At 33.7% G+C, this 16338-nt stretch overlaps 1 protein-coding gene across 1 annotated transcript in view; it reads right to left on the reverse strand.

Moving 5' to 3' along the window:
- SDK1 (sidekick cell adhesion molecule 1) overlaps positions 1–16338 on the reverse strand; it is a 1049055-nt gene that overhangs the window by 578421 nt on the left and 454296 nt on the right. The window contains exons 3-4 of the mRNA XM_003795444.1: positions 7037–7143; positions 3578–3725 (exon numbers count right to left, since the gene is read on the reverse strand). Coding sequence (XP_003795492.1) covers positions 3578–3725; positions 7037–7143 — 255 coding nt within the window. The remainder of the gene's footprint in view (positions 1–3577; positions 3726–7036; positions 7144–16338) is intronic.

A 16338-nucleotide genomic window follows, 5' to 3' on the forward strand; every position in this document is an offset into this window, starting at 1 on the left:
CTTTTACTCTTCGCAGATATGATTTTATACATGCAAAACCCCTGGGACTCAACTACAAAACTCCTAGAAGTGATCAAGGAATACAGCAGCATCTCAGGATACAAAATCAATACTTACAAATCCGTAGCCTTTATATATACCAACAATAGTGAAGGGGAAAAAACAATCAAGGACTCTATTCCCTTTACAATAGTGCCAAAGAAGATGAAACATCTGGGAGTGTACCTAACAAAGGATGTGAAAGATCTCTATAAAGAGAAATATGAAACTCTGAGAACAGAAATAGCTGAAGATGTTAACAAATGGAAAAATATAACATGCTCATGGCTGGGAAGAATCAACATTGTTAAAATGTCTATATTACCTAAAGCAATCTACAGATTTAATGCAGTCCCTATTAAAGCACCTCTGTCATACTTTAAAGATCTGGAAAAACTAGTACTTTGTTTTATATAGAAACAGAAAAAATCTCAAATAGCCAAGACATTACTCAGAAATAAAAACAAATCAGGAGGAATTGTGCTACCAGACTTCAGACTATACTATAAATCTACAGTGATCAAAACAGCATGGTACTAGCACAAAAATAGAGAGGTAGATGTACGGAAAAGAATTGAAAACCAAGAGATGAACCTAGATGCTTATCATCATTTGATCTTTGATAAGCCTATCAAAAATATAAACTGGGGGAAAGATTCCCTATTTAACAAATGGTGCTGGGTCAATTAGCTGGCAACTTTTAAAAGACCCACACCTTTCTCCTCTAATAAAAATTGACTCTCACTGGTTAAAGGACTTAAACTTAAGACATGAAACTATACAAATTCTAAGAGAGTGTGCAGGGGAAACACTTGAAAAAAATTGGCCTGGGAGGATACTTTATAAGGACCCCCAGGGCAATTGAATCAACATCAAAAATACATTACTGGGATCTGATCAAACTAAAATGCTTCTGCACTGCCAAGAGCATAGTAAGTAAACAAAGTAGACAGCTCTCAGAATGAGAGAGGATTTTTGCAGGTTATACTTCAGACAAAGGTCTAATAACCAAAATCCACAGAGAACTCAAACTTACTAATAAGAAAAGAACAAGTTATCCTATTTCATTGTGGGCAATAGACATGAACAGAAGCTTCTCTGAAGAAGACAGGTGCACGGTCTACAGACACATGAAAAAATGCTCATCATCTTTAATAATCAGAGAAATGCAAATCAAAACGACTTGGGATATCATCTAACTCTAATAAGACTAGCCCACATAACAAAATCCCAAAACTACAGATGCTGGCATGGATGTGGAGAAAAGGGAACACTTCTGCACTGCTGGTGGGAATGCCAGCTAGTTAAGTTCCTTTTGGAAAGAAATTTGGGGAACACTCAGGGATCTAAATGTAGACCTGCCATTTGATCCTGCAATTCCTCTACTAGGCGTATACCCAAAAGACCAAAAATCACTTGGCAACAAAGATATTTGCGTCAGATTGTTCACTGCAGCTCAATTCATAATTAACAAGTCATGGAAGAAGCCCAAGTGCCCATCAACCCATGAATGGATTAATAAATTATGGTATATGTATACCATGGAATACTTAATACATTATGGTATATGTGTACCATGGAATACTATGCAGCCTTATAAAAGATGGAGACTTTACCTCTTTTAAGTTTACAGGGATGGAGCTGGAAATTCTTCTTCTTAGTAAAGTATCTCAGGAATGGAAAATAAAAATATCCAATGTACTTAGTACTACTATGAAACCAATTTATTATTACTCACACTTTCATATGAAAGATGAATCAAAGGGAAGGAGGTTTAATGGTGGGACCACACCTATGGAGCATATTGCAAGAGTATAAGTCAAATCTATCAAGTATAGAACACAAATGTCTTAACACTGTGATTAAGCAAATGAGGTGAAAGCTATGTTAATCAGTAGGTTATAAGCACTCCAATTGTACAAATAATCAATACATTGAATCCCACAAAGGCATAAATGTATTCATGATCTATGTATGTATAACTTAATAAAAAAAAAGAATATAGCTGTCTTGTAAATATAGCTGGACCACAGGTTAACAAATGAATTAATACCTATTTATATGCTACCAAGTTAAAATTATCCTTCCACCATGAATTTTGCTGCCATTTATGTTTTAAAAGCTCCAATGTTTGGCAAGAAACCCAATTCAATTTACTTCTCTATATCTCCCCTACCATCTATCCCCCAACTTTACCCTGTCATACTATGTTCAACACTGTAAACTTCTATAATACTTATATAAAAATGCATATTAGCTGCCCTTTTTTAGCCTAACACTTTACTAAGACTTCGTTTTTATTTCATGCAAATTCAAAAGGTATCTTTATAACTGGAATTCAACACAAAGGTAGATACCTAAGTAATTTTTAATCAAATAAAAAAAAAAGATAGCAGTTATCCCATTTCTAAGGAACTGGTATTTTTACTGGAGTCTTAAGATATGGCTTTTACATATATTTCAATTCTTTCCATGTTTCCAATAACTAAAATGAAAACATTTGTGAAATAAGCTTAAGAATAGCCTAGGTTCAAGTAGGGTTCAGACACCAAGGTGGAAGTCTGGAAATACTTGGCTTAGAGAAGGGTTTTCACAGATGCTAGAGCAGGGGAGAAAGTGAGTACAAGCCCCACAGTTACTTTCCTAATTACATCTTAAATCCATTCAGCATATTAGTTTACACATATCCTTCTGGAAAAAAAAAACAAGAGTTTTTTCCCCCTCATGAATTTTTATCTGCATGCAACCATCTAAAGGCATAAATATCTGACTCTTAGTCTAAGCTTACAGCATTTCATTATTCTTTTGGAAATATTCATCCTTGAAACCTTTGTATTTGGGATATTGGCTTTAAATTAAATTGCAAAATGTACATTTATGGAATATATACTAAATGTTCCTTTTAATTACTTAAAGTTCCAAATGAAGAAAACCTGTCTGGCATTAGATAAATATCTTAAATGTGAGATAGGCAAGAACACCTTGAAATAATGCTTAACTAATCACAAAACAACTATTCTGCAATAGATGGGTGAACCACTAATTAGATGAAGAGAAATAAAACTGTCATGGTAGGATAAAAGGATATAGAGAAATAAGCAGTAATTACTGCTTTATTGTCAGAGAAAGGAGTATCAAACACAGCTCAATAAAAATAAGAAAAAAACAATCCCACAGCTCTATAAGTAAATTCCAGCACTCATTAAATCAGTACTTGGAGCCAAACACAATGTAGGGATACAATGACATCTTTAAAAGGGCATTCCAAATAAAAAGGACCACAAAGACTAGATAACAGTGCTTTAGTTTTAGGGCACGTAACATGCCAAAGAATAATTTTACGTGGTTATTTACTTACATTATCTAAAAATACACAGCCAGTCTGAAAATAGTCATTTATTACAGATTGGAGTAGGACTACTGGACTAGGCTATTATGTTCAAATCATCAGTAACCTTAAATGGTACACTTACTATGTAAATGGTGTCTGTAAGTATCATTAATTATACTTGAAGCTTTAATGTTTGCAGGAACTTACATTCTGTTGCTTGGAATAATCTTGTGCCCTTCTCTAAACCAAGTCACTTGAGGCCTAGGGCAGCTGGTGATAGGCATTAAGTTTAGAACTGCTGCATGTCCTTGAGAAATCATCTTCCTCTGGTCTATATCCATGAAATTTCCCATATCTGCAGAGAAAAACGAGCCCTTTTCAGTACTAAAATAGTTTTCTGGGGGCGGAGAGATCAGAGATAGAAATAAGTATTCCTTACTAACACTGCTATACTTAATAACAAAACAAGTGAGACTCTGCACAGATACCCAGCAGCACTGGGGAGTGCATATCCAGTGGTGAGTAAAGCAGGAAGCAAAGCCATGCCCTCCAAAAGCCCCAAGCAGCACATCAATCAGCAGAGCCACATGGTCTGTAACAATGCTGCAACAATACAACAGAGTGTTTGCAACTGACTGTCATATTGAAATGAGTTATTGAAAACCATCTTAGCACTACATGAAGCAGTTTTCACAGAAACTATAATAAAATGTTTCTAAGATAACTTCCAGCTATCAACTCTGTCAAGCTAGGTTATTCTTTTGGAAATGTTCATCCTTGAAACCTTTATATTTGGGATACTGTCTTTAAATTAGATTGCAAAATGTACATTTATGGAATATATACTAAATGTTCCTTATAATTACTTAAAGTTCCAAACTAAGAAAATCTGTCTGGCATTAGATAAATATCTTAAATGTGAGGTAGGCAAGAACCCTTTGAAATAATGCTTAACTTATCAGTAAGCATTGATTAATGCACTGGCCTGTGCCCTGCCCAGTCTGTCCTGTTTTTCATGACAGAGGTGACTGATTGTCTCCCTAAGAGATTTTCTGGGAGCAATATTTGCTAACCACTGAAGACTTCACAGAGAGTTCTCCCACTCCCATACTATTGACTTAATTTTAGGCAACTATTTTATTCTAGTTTTTGTTCTGCTGGTTGAAAGTATTTCAAAAATAGGATCACAGGAAGAAAACCCAACGAACAAAATGTGGATATAAATAGCTAATTTTAAAATTAACATTTGAAAGTTTTCAAAAAATTTCCATATTGTGTTTACAGACAGATGAATGTGTATACAAATAAATATGGCAAAATATTATAGTTTATTTAAATGTATATGTGATAAGGGATAGGATGGGGACACAGGGAGATAAGAAAAAAAATCGGACTTCTAGATAAGAAAATTAAAAATAGCCATGAATCAGAGTTTTGGTCAAGACTCAGTTAACCAAGCCCATAAAATATAATTTCCAAATTGAAACACAAAGTGAAGCAGTGGTCATAGTTACAGAAAGGTACACATAGCAAATGTCACAAACATCACAAGACTAATAGACCATGATATAACTGTCAGAAATATAACAGATAATAATTATGGCTAAAAAGAGAAGGAAAATGGACATTTGACAACAGAGATAATCTTGATCAATGAGAAGTAGAAAGAATGGAGGACCAATGAAAAACTTTATAGACAACTGTAGGCAGAACTAAGATAAGACACTTAAACTTGTGTACTGCCTTTGTGTGGCCTCTTCTCCCTCCAGGGGGGGACCCTTTTCTACCTTCTATGGAAAAGTCTATGCTTTATCTATGCTTTAAAGAAACTTTGCTTCTGTTCTGCTACACTGGAGAGTTCTGGCTGCTTTATTTTTTCTACCCCTTCACTTTAATTGGACTGAACTTGCTAATTCTGTTGAGTAATTGGACCAGGTCTACTTGACAGCTTGAAGGTCTCAATAGTGCATAGAAGAGCTCCATTATCAACAGCATTTTTGATTCAAAAGAAAATTTCTTTGTGACAGTCTATAAAATTTGAGAGAAAAATGAAACCAATGAAACAAATTAGAAAAATATTCATGGTTATTTTAAAGAAAATGAAATTCCTTGTCAAAGGTAAGGAGAAAAGATAAGAAAAAAAATCTAAGAGCTAAGCAGGGGTGTTTAACCATTTTTTTTCCTCTGCTGCATACTGGAAAAACAAGAGGTATCTTGCTCCACACATTTAAATACACAAACATTAAGCAAAACTGATTAGCCCTGCCCCCCCCCCAAAAAAGGTCCACGAATACTTTTTGCAATATATGACAGAAAAGATTAGCAAAAAAAGTCCTCAAAAAATCAGTATGCAGCTCACTTGGGGGGTCAGGTTGGATACTTCTGATAAGGATAAAACCAGGATATAAATAATTAACCAAGCAAAGCTGAAAACTCAGTTTTATAAATTAGAATTTAATATAATAAATTTGAAGCTCTTATTCAAATGTGATTTGAGTATTGATCTGAACTTTTTATTTATTTATGAATTATGATTTCAATTATTTATCTGGATGAAAGTCCTGAATTTTTCTGATTTACTAAGTGACTTCATCACCACAATTGAGAAAAATAATTCAGTGCTATAATCAAATGCGTAGCATCAGCACCTCACTCAGCCATTAGACTTACTATAGAATAGTAGACTAACTAGATATTATCTTATTTTATATAGTAAGTAGGATAGTTACTATGTAAACTATATAGACATTGAAATTTACAGATACTAAACTATATATACACTGAAAGTTATAAACTTTAACTGAGATCAAAACTAACCAATGAGGAAATATTATCATCACTGAATAGTACAGCCAAACTTAAGAACCCTTTAATGTTCTCTATCATCTATAATGATATATTAAAATATAATTTTAAATTTTATAACAATTTTTGATTACTTTTAAACCAAGAAATGTTTTAGATGTAAAATCAAAATGTAAGAAAGCAGATAGTGCATTTTAAATAGATACTATTTAAAGTATAGATCAATACTTCATAGATTTTAGATAAGAAAAAGGACTAAATGCTTTGTATAGGCCAAGTTCTCACTCCCATTTCTCCTAAAGATTACACTAAAATTCAAGCTCCCTGGATTTTGATATCTCCTTTGGTTACTTCTGAAAGTTTCAGTTTTCAAAGTAGATCTTCTCGGTAAAGAATTAATAATTCTCTGTAACATTAATAACATCTGTGATGTTTAATATCTATGTACTTTCTTACAGTGCAGCAAAAGGATTTCTAAACAAATCATCATTACAAAGAATAGATAAATTTTTACCTAAATGGGTTTAACTTTTTATTTTAAAAACATTTTGAATACAAATATATGCTAAAAGCAACTGATTCATAAAAAAGAAAGATCCCTTATTAGTTTCTTTTACCCTCCCCAATGTCTGAAGGCTCCTTAGTCTTTTCAATAGGAAAAATGTGGCACCTGCCTCATTAAACCCCTCTCCTATCCAGCCACACTAGTTGTATACTCACCTCTCAAACTGATTTTAGCAATTATTCTGTTCTAAATAGAACCAAAGATAAAAACCCCTACAATGGTTAAAAGTCATTTTGATTTCTCCCCATAGACACTTTGTTCTTTAACATTTGGAGATGTCTTTATTGTACACATACATGCAACTTGGACTTCTGATTTTCTTTGCAAGAGTGCTCCCATTCTGTTTCGCACCACACAGCGGTAAAACCCAGCATCAAGCTTCTGTAAAGATGGAATAATATACCTGCCAAATACCAAAAAGAAGTGTTAGTGGTTATATGTAGGATAGCACTGGCATCTCATCTAGTAGGTGCTCAAATATTTGGTTTTGGCAACCTAATACCTTTGTAATCCTTCCCTGACCAAGACACTAACTACACCTTCAATTTATTTCTGAGATTATTTCATTAACAGCTGTCTCCCCAACTAGGCTATAAATATTATATGAAATTAGAGTCTATGTCCATTTTATTCATCAATTTATCCCTCATGTCTATCACAGTGCCATGCACATAGGAGATATTACTCATGACTGGCTGAATGAATGAGAAAGGCTAAATAATTAAAAGTCACTGCATTTAAACTAGCCCTTTCAATAAAAAAAATTATAATTCTTTCTATAGAATTTCTAAGTTTCTAGAAATTGCTTTTAGAATGGCCAAAAGAAGTCTTAACACAGTGTGTTATATAGCTCTGTATGAAAGATTAAACAGTACTTTCAGGAGATAACAAAGATCACTGAGGAAAAGAAAGCAATGGCATCAGGACACACCCTTCTTTCCAGTCACCAGTGTGGACACATCTAGATATAATTTATACATTTTCTAGTCATACTTCTCCACATGTGACCTGATATTAACTTTAACTTTTTTTAGATGACATAAAGCTCATTGCATTTGTATTTTCCATTCATGTGGTCATAGCACTTATCTTTAAATTATGACTTTATAAAATTTTAGTATATTTTCAAAGGAAAAGGAAATTAAAACATATAGTTTCCATAAAATACCTCCTTTATTTCTAAGTCTAAGGGATATTTTAATTATGGATCCATAAGTATGTAAAGATATATAACCAATGACTACTTGAAATGAGTTTTACAGCTCCTGAACCGCCCACATTCTAAGCCATCTAAGATGGTACATGAATTAGTTTCCAGAACATGTTCACCAACAAATCAAGAGAAAGGTTCGAACAAACCATATATCTGATAAAGAGCTAATACCCAGCATACACAAGGAACTCCTACAACTCAATAAAGACAGACAACCCAAATTTTAAAAGGGCAAAGAAACTTGGCACAGTGACTCATGCCTATAATTCCTGCTGTTTGGGAGGCAAGGCAGGAGGATTTCTTGAGACCAAGAGTTCAAGACCAGTCTGGGCAAGACTGCAATACCCATTTCTATAAAAAATTAAAAATATATATCTAGATATGGTGGTACACATCTGTAGTCCCATTTACTCAGGAGACTGAGCCAGTGAGTTTAGGCTACAGGGAGCTATGATTGTGCTATTGAATCCTGGGTGACAAAACATCCTCCTATCTCAAAATAAAGGAGGAGGTGTTTACATTCCTAATCATCAGAGAAGTACAAACCCAAACCACAATTATATATCATCTCATACCTATTAAATATTGGCAAGGATGTAGAGAAAAGAAAACCATTGTACATAGTTAGTGGGATTATAAACTGGTACAGCCACTACATAAAATAGTATGGAGGCTCCTTAAAAAAATTACAAATAAAACTATCATATGATGCAACAATCTCACTTTATCCAAAGGAACTAAAATCAAGATCTTAAAGAAATATCTGCACTCCTATGTTCACTGCAGCATTATTCACAATAGCCAAGATACAGAAACAACATCAGTGTCCGTCATCAAACGAACGGATAAAGAAAATGTGGTATATACGTGTAATGGAATATTATTCAGCCTTAAAAGAAGAAAAAAAACCCTACCATTTGTGACGAAATGAATGACCATGGAGGATATTATGCTGTGTGAAATAAAGCAGACACAAAAGGAAAAATACTACATGGTACCACATAAAAGATGAATCCAAAATAGTCAAACTCATACAAGCAGAGAGTGAAATGGTTGCTGCCAGGAGCTGTGGGAAAGGGGAAATGTGGTGTAATCAAAGGGCATAAAGTTTTTATACTAGAGGAATAAATCTTAGAGACCTACTCTAAAGCATAGTGCCGATAGTAATACTATATTAGATATTTAAAATTTACTGAGAAGGTAGATCATATGTATTCTTATCACACAAAAATAATATAAGACATAAAGAGAGCAGGGGGAATCTTCTGAAAAATATGAACAGGTTTATGCCATATATTGTGGTGATGGTTTCACATGTATGTACTTACCTCAAAACTCACCAAGTTGTATATAATAGACATGTACAGCTTTTTATGTGTTAATCACATCTCATTTAAAAAATATAAATAATGTATGCACATTACAACTGAATAAGGTAGATCATATTCAGATGCAAAGAAAAAGTAAGACTTGAGGCAGGGATACTTTTTACATATCAGGAGGTATCTATCATAAGGGAGAAAAAGAGCTAAAATCCACTGAAATGGTAGCTTATTTTTTGAACAAGAGAAAAGAAAATGCAGTGATACTATCTTTCACAAAAACAAAATGTTCTGGTAGTATTAGTTATCTACAATTTAAAGACATTTCCTCTTACAAACTATGATCAGAGAAACTTTTTAAAAATCAGGTAATAGGCAAAGTATATCATGCTTTATTTGTTCAGATCCTAAGCACACCTTGAATCACTTATATTCAACTAATGGTTCAACTTTTTATTCAAGTATCAAGTATGTTCAATAAGTCAACTTCAAAAAAGGGACTGATAGACATAATTTTTAATTGAAAAAAGCATTTGAACAATAGAGATAATTCAGCATTAAACAAATATTAATCCAAGTATGCTCTTCCCTCTAATAATCCTATGGCACAATTAGTAAAATCTTTTGTGAAAAGAAAAAAATATTGCTGAGTTTTAATCTAAATTTTTATAAGAATGGTTCACCTGAAACAAAATTAATTAGTAAATACAATCAGAATAAGATCAAATTGAACACAAGTCAATCCCGTGTATTTAAATTACACATCAAGACTAGAAGGAGGAACAGTTTTCATTGTTACATACTATGATTACAATAGAGGGGAGTTTTGAGATTAGGTTAAAACAAAGTTTAAAAAAGTTTAAAAAAAGAAATAGTACAAGTCATCCTGAAAACAAATTTGAAAAACTATGAAGAGTTTCATGATTGCACCTTAACTGTATTTATATAATTATTCCTCATTCTTTTTGCAATATCTAAATAGATCTTAAATTCTTACGAATTTGAATAGTAATCTTATGTAACAATGTACAAAAAAGCACTACTTTCAAACTGGGAGAAATAGACACAAAATTAAATATTAAGCGTATGCTGTTATATACCTTTCTCTTTTGTGTCTCACCAAGGGAAAAATACACAAAATAGTTACATAGTCCTCCACCTACTGAGGAATTCCTATACAAATTATGTTCACCAACAGATGGAAATATTCATTGTAAGTCTACTGTTTACAAACACACATTTTAAGCAGACAAAGTTTCCTGGCTCTTTATAAGGAAGTATGCTAAAATCTTAGCACCATATGCCACCAAAACATAGAAAATGCCTGTTCTTATTTCAAATCAAAACAGCAGGAATTGTTCGCATTCACTGTATCAATGCTAAATTCTACTTGACTAACAGAATGTGTTCCAGGGCCAGTTCATTATCAGAAATGGCAGAGAAAATCAAACACAAAATCCCAACAAAAGCAAAGAAATGTTCATTTCTCCTAATCAGAATACCTCAGTCATCTGAATGGCCACAGGAACTACCCCAGACTTTCTGTACAAAGCGGTATCAGGTCCATTTCAGCCCATGAACAATTGTTTGGAGAAGACATTTGACATTATTTGTCTTCCTAGAATCTGAATCACTTCCTCATGTTTGAAGAATTCTCTACACTACAAATCTCAATGGAGATAAATCTTATCTCAAATTAAAAGCCAAAAAGATCACAGATGGATATTCTCAGAACCTTGCTTCCATAAGGCATAGGTATGGAACACAGCATGGCCAATTGGATGCATATACTCTGGATTTCTAAATATGGGGCTGTAATGCCCAGAAACAGGCTAAAGGAGAATACATCTGACAATAGTAGTGGTGGGGACACACAGGAGCACTAGACTAGGGAAACAGTATGGGTGTCTAATGCCAACTGAGACCCAGAACTGGTGTCTGGTGCCAACTGGACCCAGCACTGGTGTCCAGTGTTGAGTGATGCCAGCACCAGTACCTTATAGACCTGGATTTAGGGGTGATTTTAGCTCTATCTGTGCCTGTCCAATTTCCAGGATGCTTAGTGATTCCAAGAGTAACCCAACATCCTTATAATAGCTCACATAAGACGAAGTTTATTTGTTACTTAAGGATCTTTCAAAATTCTGTACCACAAAACACAGATAACATAATTTTGTCTAAAAAACATTTTAAGCTTTTTCTGTGACTATTCTACAAAAAATAGTCATAGAAAGCCTAAAAATGCCTCATTAAATCATTTCTTGAAAAAAAATGGCTTCCTAGTAATTCACTAAAAATCATAGGTGATAAAGAGTCCAAAAAACTGAGACAAATTAAATTGTTATAAGGAGTTTTCCTGAATGTGAAGCACTAATATTTTATACATACTACATTATATTTTAACCAATCATCAGTGGTTCTCAACCTTCTTAATGCTGCGATGTATTTTCATTGTTAAAAAGGGGTCACAACCCACAGGTTGAGAACGGCTGATATGGTCAGAAAACATAATACAATTCATAAGAATTTTCACATTTCCTAAAAGTAGATGTAAGATTTCATTCCTTCAATGGAGGAGTCTTGGGGTTATCAACACTCATTTTATGCCACTTCAAATAAGACTATTTTGTAGAAATGTAATTTATGCTGGTATGAAAATAATTATTTTGCATGAAAATAAACAAGCAAGTCCTACAATAAGCTTTTGTATCTTGGCCCAAAGCCTAGTCTTATCCTTTAAATGAAAATAGAGCTAAGGAAAAAATAACTGTAAGCCACTTATATCCTTCTTGGAACCACCTCAGGTTCTTTGTGGAATGAGATGATAAATATGTTTTCAATTTTATTTTTATAAATTTTCTGTATGCAATTTTTAAAAACAGTAATAATTACAAGTGGGATGAATCTATAGCTAGCTTTTACTTTAAGCAAAATAATGACATGAAAAATCTAGATTGAAATTTATTAAGAAAGAGATGTATATGCAATTTTGAAGGTGAGGGTTATGTTTTTAGTTCTTTTTAAAAAGTTGGAATAATCAGTATAAAGATGGAAGCCTGTCAATAGGCATACTGTATATGCAAAAGTTATTTAATCTGCATTTTACTTATTTCAAAATTTATACTAAATTGAGAAGGGCAATAAACAGATCCTCCTGGGGATAGGCTAAGAGTCTACAGAATTTACAGTAATTGTTTCAGGAACATAAATATGGGGAATATAAACCACCCAGGGATCAATTAGATGTTAACTTTCCAAAACCTTTTTACTGATAATATAACATCAATAACTGCATTTGAACCTAATCTTCATTAATCGTTTTAAAAGCTAATTCAAAGATTTAACAGTTAGTGTTAAAATGTTTCTAAGACTTTTTTTCTGGGGTTCCTGAGTTACGTGATTTTCCCCCAACATAAAACATTTCTGGGGGATCATTTCTTCTTCATTCATTCCTACTTTTCCTTATTAATTAGGAGCAGAAAATGTGAAATCCATATTTAATGAAAGAAGGGCACATGACTAGAACCAGCCTAACAAATCTATTATTAGGATTGAATCCTCTCTTAAGCCAATGAAGAATGGAATTACAAAAAAAAATTTATCAAAAAGAAAATATTGGTTTTTTTAGGGTTAAAAATATTTCCCTGCATGATAATTTACTTAATTCTTCATAATGCCAGGTTCTCTATGGACACAAAAAAATTGCCTACTATCATATCAAGGATTAAAGCATGAGGCAAGTATTAATTTCTATGCAGTCAAAAATATCCATGCTAACACATAATAGGAAAAGGACCTGCCCTAGTCCGTTAAGTAATATAACGTAAGAAAGTGAATTTGAAACACAAATTTAAAAACCTCCTACTTGTCTTATCTGAATAAGATAAATCTGTCAACAATAAATTGTGTTACAGATTTTTTGGTTTTTCTGGCTAAAGTTTTTTACTTAGACTCCACAGTGATCACTAGAGAAAAAGAACTAAAAGGGATCAATTATTTAAATCTAAATCATTTCCACTGAGAACTATAAAAAGCCTAATGTTAATTGTGTTCCAGAAATTCTCCAGAAACAACCATATCAGCTATGACCAAACAGAGTTAAAGCAGGCAGTCAAATTAAAACCAAACATAAATATAAATAATAAACAACTCTGTAGAAGGGGTATAAACACATAAATATCAGATACCTAAATTAAATAAGATAGCACAAGTTCATGCCATAATGCATTCAAAGTCAATCTTAGTTACTTTAATTTGGAATGAGATGACAATAGTCCACCCACTTTTAACTAATATATAATTTTCAGACTTTTTTTTGGCAGAACAGAAATATAATTGATTTTTATATATTGATCTTATATCCTGTAACATTGCAAAATCACTTATTAGCAGCTATTTTACAGGTAATCACATTTTCTATATAAATGATCATATCACTTGAAAATAAACACAGCTTTTATTTCTTCCTTCCATCCACAATCTAGATCAGTGATTTTCAACTGGTGTGCTGCAGCACAGTGGTATGCCATGCCACCCACTTCTTAGGTGTGTTGTGAAAATTTTAAAGATCATTAAATTATTTTGAAAAGAAGCTCAAAGCATAGTGTTTTTTTTTTACTCTTTTTTGCTTTTCAACATAATTTAAGTGGGCTGCAGAAGTTTAACTATAGGTTCAAGTGTGCTGTGAGATAAAAAATGGTTGAAAAACACTGATCTAGACGATAGTTTTTTGTGGGGGAGAAATCTATTTCTTTGCTTTGCCACACCGGCTAGTAACTCCAGGACAAGGGATTTGTAAATCTGGAAAAAGTTCAACAATATTTCTTCAAATATTTTTCCTCTTCCTGCCTTCTTTGTAATTTCAATTATACATATATTTTATTAGGCCAAAGTTTTCCCATAACTCATTAATGTTCCTTTTCATTGTCTTTTTTTTTTCTATCTGCCTTTCATTTTGGATAGTTCTATTGCTTTAAATTTATTAATATTTTTTTCTGCAATGTCTAATCTCCTGATATCTCATCAGTATATTTTTCATCTCAGAAATTAAATTATAACTTTCATCTTCAGAAGTTTGATTTCTGCCTTTAAATATCTTTCAAGTCTCTACTTCAATTTGATCACATGAAATAGTTAAAACTTCTTCATTGTCTTTCTCTACCAAGTCTAACACCTGTTTCAGTTCTTTCTTATTTCCATTAATTGATTTTTCTCCTCACTATGGGCATGGTTTCCTGCCTTTGTATATGCCTGATAATCTTTGATTAGAGTCTAGACATTGTGATTTTACTTTGTTGGGTACTGAATATTTTTGTGTTCCTATATATATTCTTGAGCTTTGTTCTCTGATACTGTGAAGATACTTGGAATTGGCTTGATCCTTTCAGATCTTTTTCTATGAGAGAGGACCAGAGAAGTATTTGGTTTAGGGCTAATAATTCTCCACTATGGACCCAAGACAATTCTGTGTATTTTATCCAACAAACCCATGAATTATAGTATTTTTCTGTTTGGCTAGTGAGAACAGCTCAATGCTATGAGAGCTCAGAGAACTAATATCTATTCTTTTTGGGTGGTTCTTTCCCTGGCTTTCCCTCACATGAATGTGCTAATGAATATTCTGCCCAGTGCTCATCAGGAAGCTTCTGAAGGTCTACAGAGTTTTTTCTCTATGTAGCCCCTCTCCTTTCCAGTACTCTGTTCTGAGAAATCCAGCTGCCTTGATCTCTCCAAACTCTCATGTCTTCAACTCAGTGAGTCCTCTAGGTTCTACCTCAATTTTTTGTGCCACAGCCTGAAAATTCTTTCAAGGCAATTGCTAGAGGAATCATAGGGTTTAGCTTGTTTTCCACCTCTCAAGGATCACAATCCTTCATTTCCAATGTCCAGTGTCTTTAAAATAATTATTTATATCTCTTGTCCAGTTTTACAGTTGTTTTCAGGTGAGAAAATAAATCTGATCCCTGTTATTTTATCTTGGCCCAGGCTTCTAGTTTTTAGAGGAAGCCAGAGCAGGAGACAATTCAGCATTAGGATTAAACTGCCATTCTAGAAGTTGACCTTTCACTTGAATCTCTGATGTTGCCAGAGATATCTCTTAAGGATAAGGATGTTATGGGGGGAGTCTCTAGTAACCCAAAGGGAGAGTTAAGCACAGAACTTTGAAGTTCTGGCACAAAATTATGTTGCCTGCAGCAGGGAACCACATACACAGAAAAGCAACTCCTGGTATGCTTAATACAAACTGATGACCAAAGCATAGATATCAAGAAAATCTGTAGCTGGAAATAACCATTATGAGGGAATTATTATCAGAACCACCTAATCATAAGTAAGACAACTCTCTCAACTATACATAGACCTCACCAACTGACAGAACTGTTAAACACTCAGGTATGGGTTTATACATGGGTAACTTCAATGCTGAAAATGGAGATGTCATGCTGCAGTGTTACTCACAGTGGCCAAAAGGGACATGGCAAAGAAGAGCTTCAAGAAGTACCTTTGGTCTTTAACTTTGAATAGAGAAAGGTTTTCAGAATGAATGGCTTGAGAATGAATATAAAGACACTCGGGGGCAGCCCCTGTGGCTCAAAGGACTAGGGTTCTGGTCCCATATGCTGGAGGTGGCAGGTTCAGACCCAGCCTCCCAGACCCTTGCCAAAAACTGCAAAAAAAAAAAAAAAAAAGACACTCGGGCAGTGACAAATGGCTTGGCTGATGGGAAAGAGGCCTCCCAAAGGCATGACTGGAAATTCAGAAACAAGAAAATCATATGTTCATAGATCAATAGGTGTAGATGCAGTATGTGGATCTTTTAATATGCCTAGAGAGCATTCACTTTAGATAAGGTACTCATCAATCAATTAGATAGGATGACTCAACTGTGGACATCATTTAGATTTCTTCTCAGCTAATGAAACTGGATATGAATCAGTCACATTGGCAAGGACTGAAGTTATGAATGGGTCCAGTACCATTGGCTGTTCTTCATCAAATCTAATCTTGCTCTTGACCCTACTAGATGCCAAAATACCAAGAGTAGATACTGAGTTTAGCCATC

Source organism: Otolemur garnettii, unplaced genomic scaffold (genome assembly GCF_000181295.1).
Source record: "Otolemur garnettii isolate 467f Iridium unplaced genomic scaffold, OtoGar3 scaffold00092, whole genome shotgun sequence".
Classification (NCBI taxonomy): domain Eukaryota; kingdom Metazoa; phylum Chordata; class Mammalia; order Primates; family Galagidae; genus Otolemur; species Otolemur garnettii.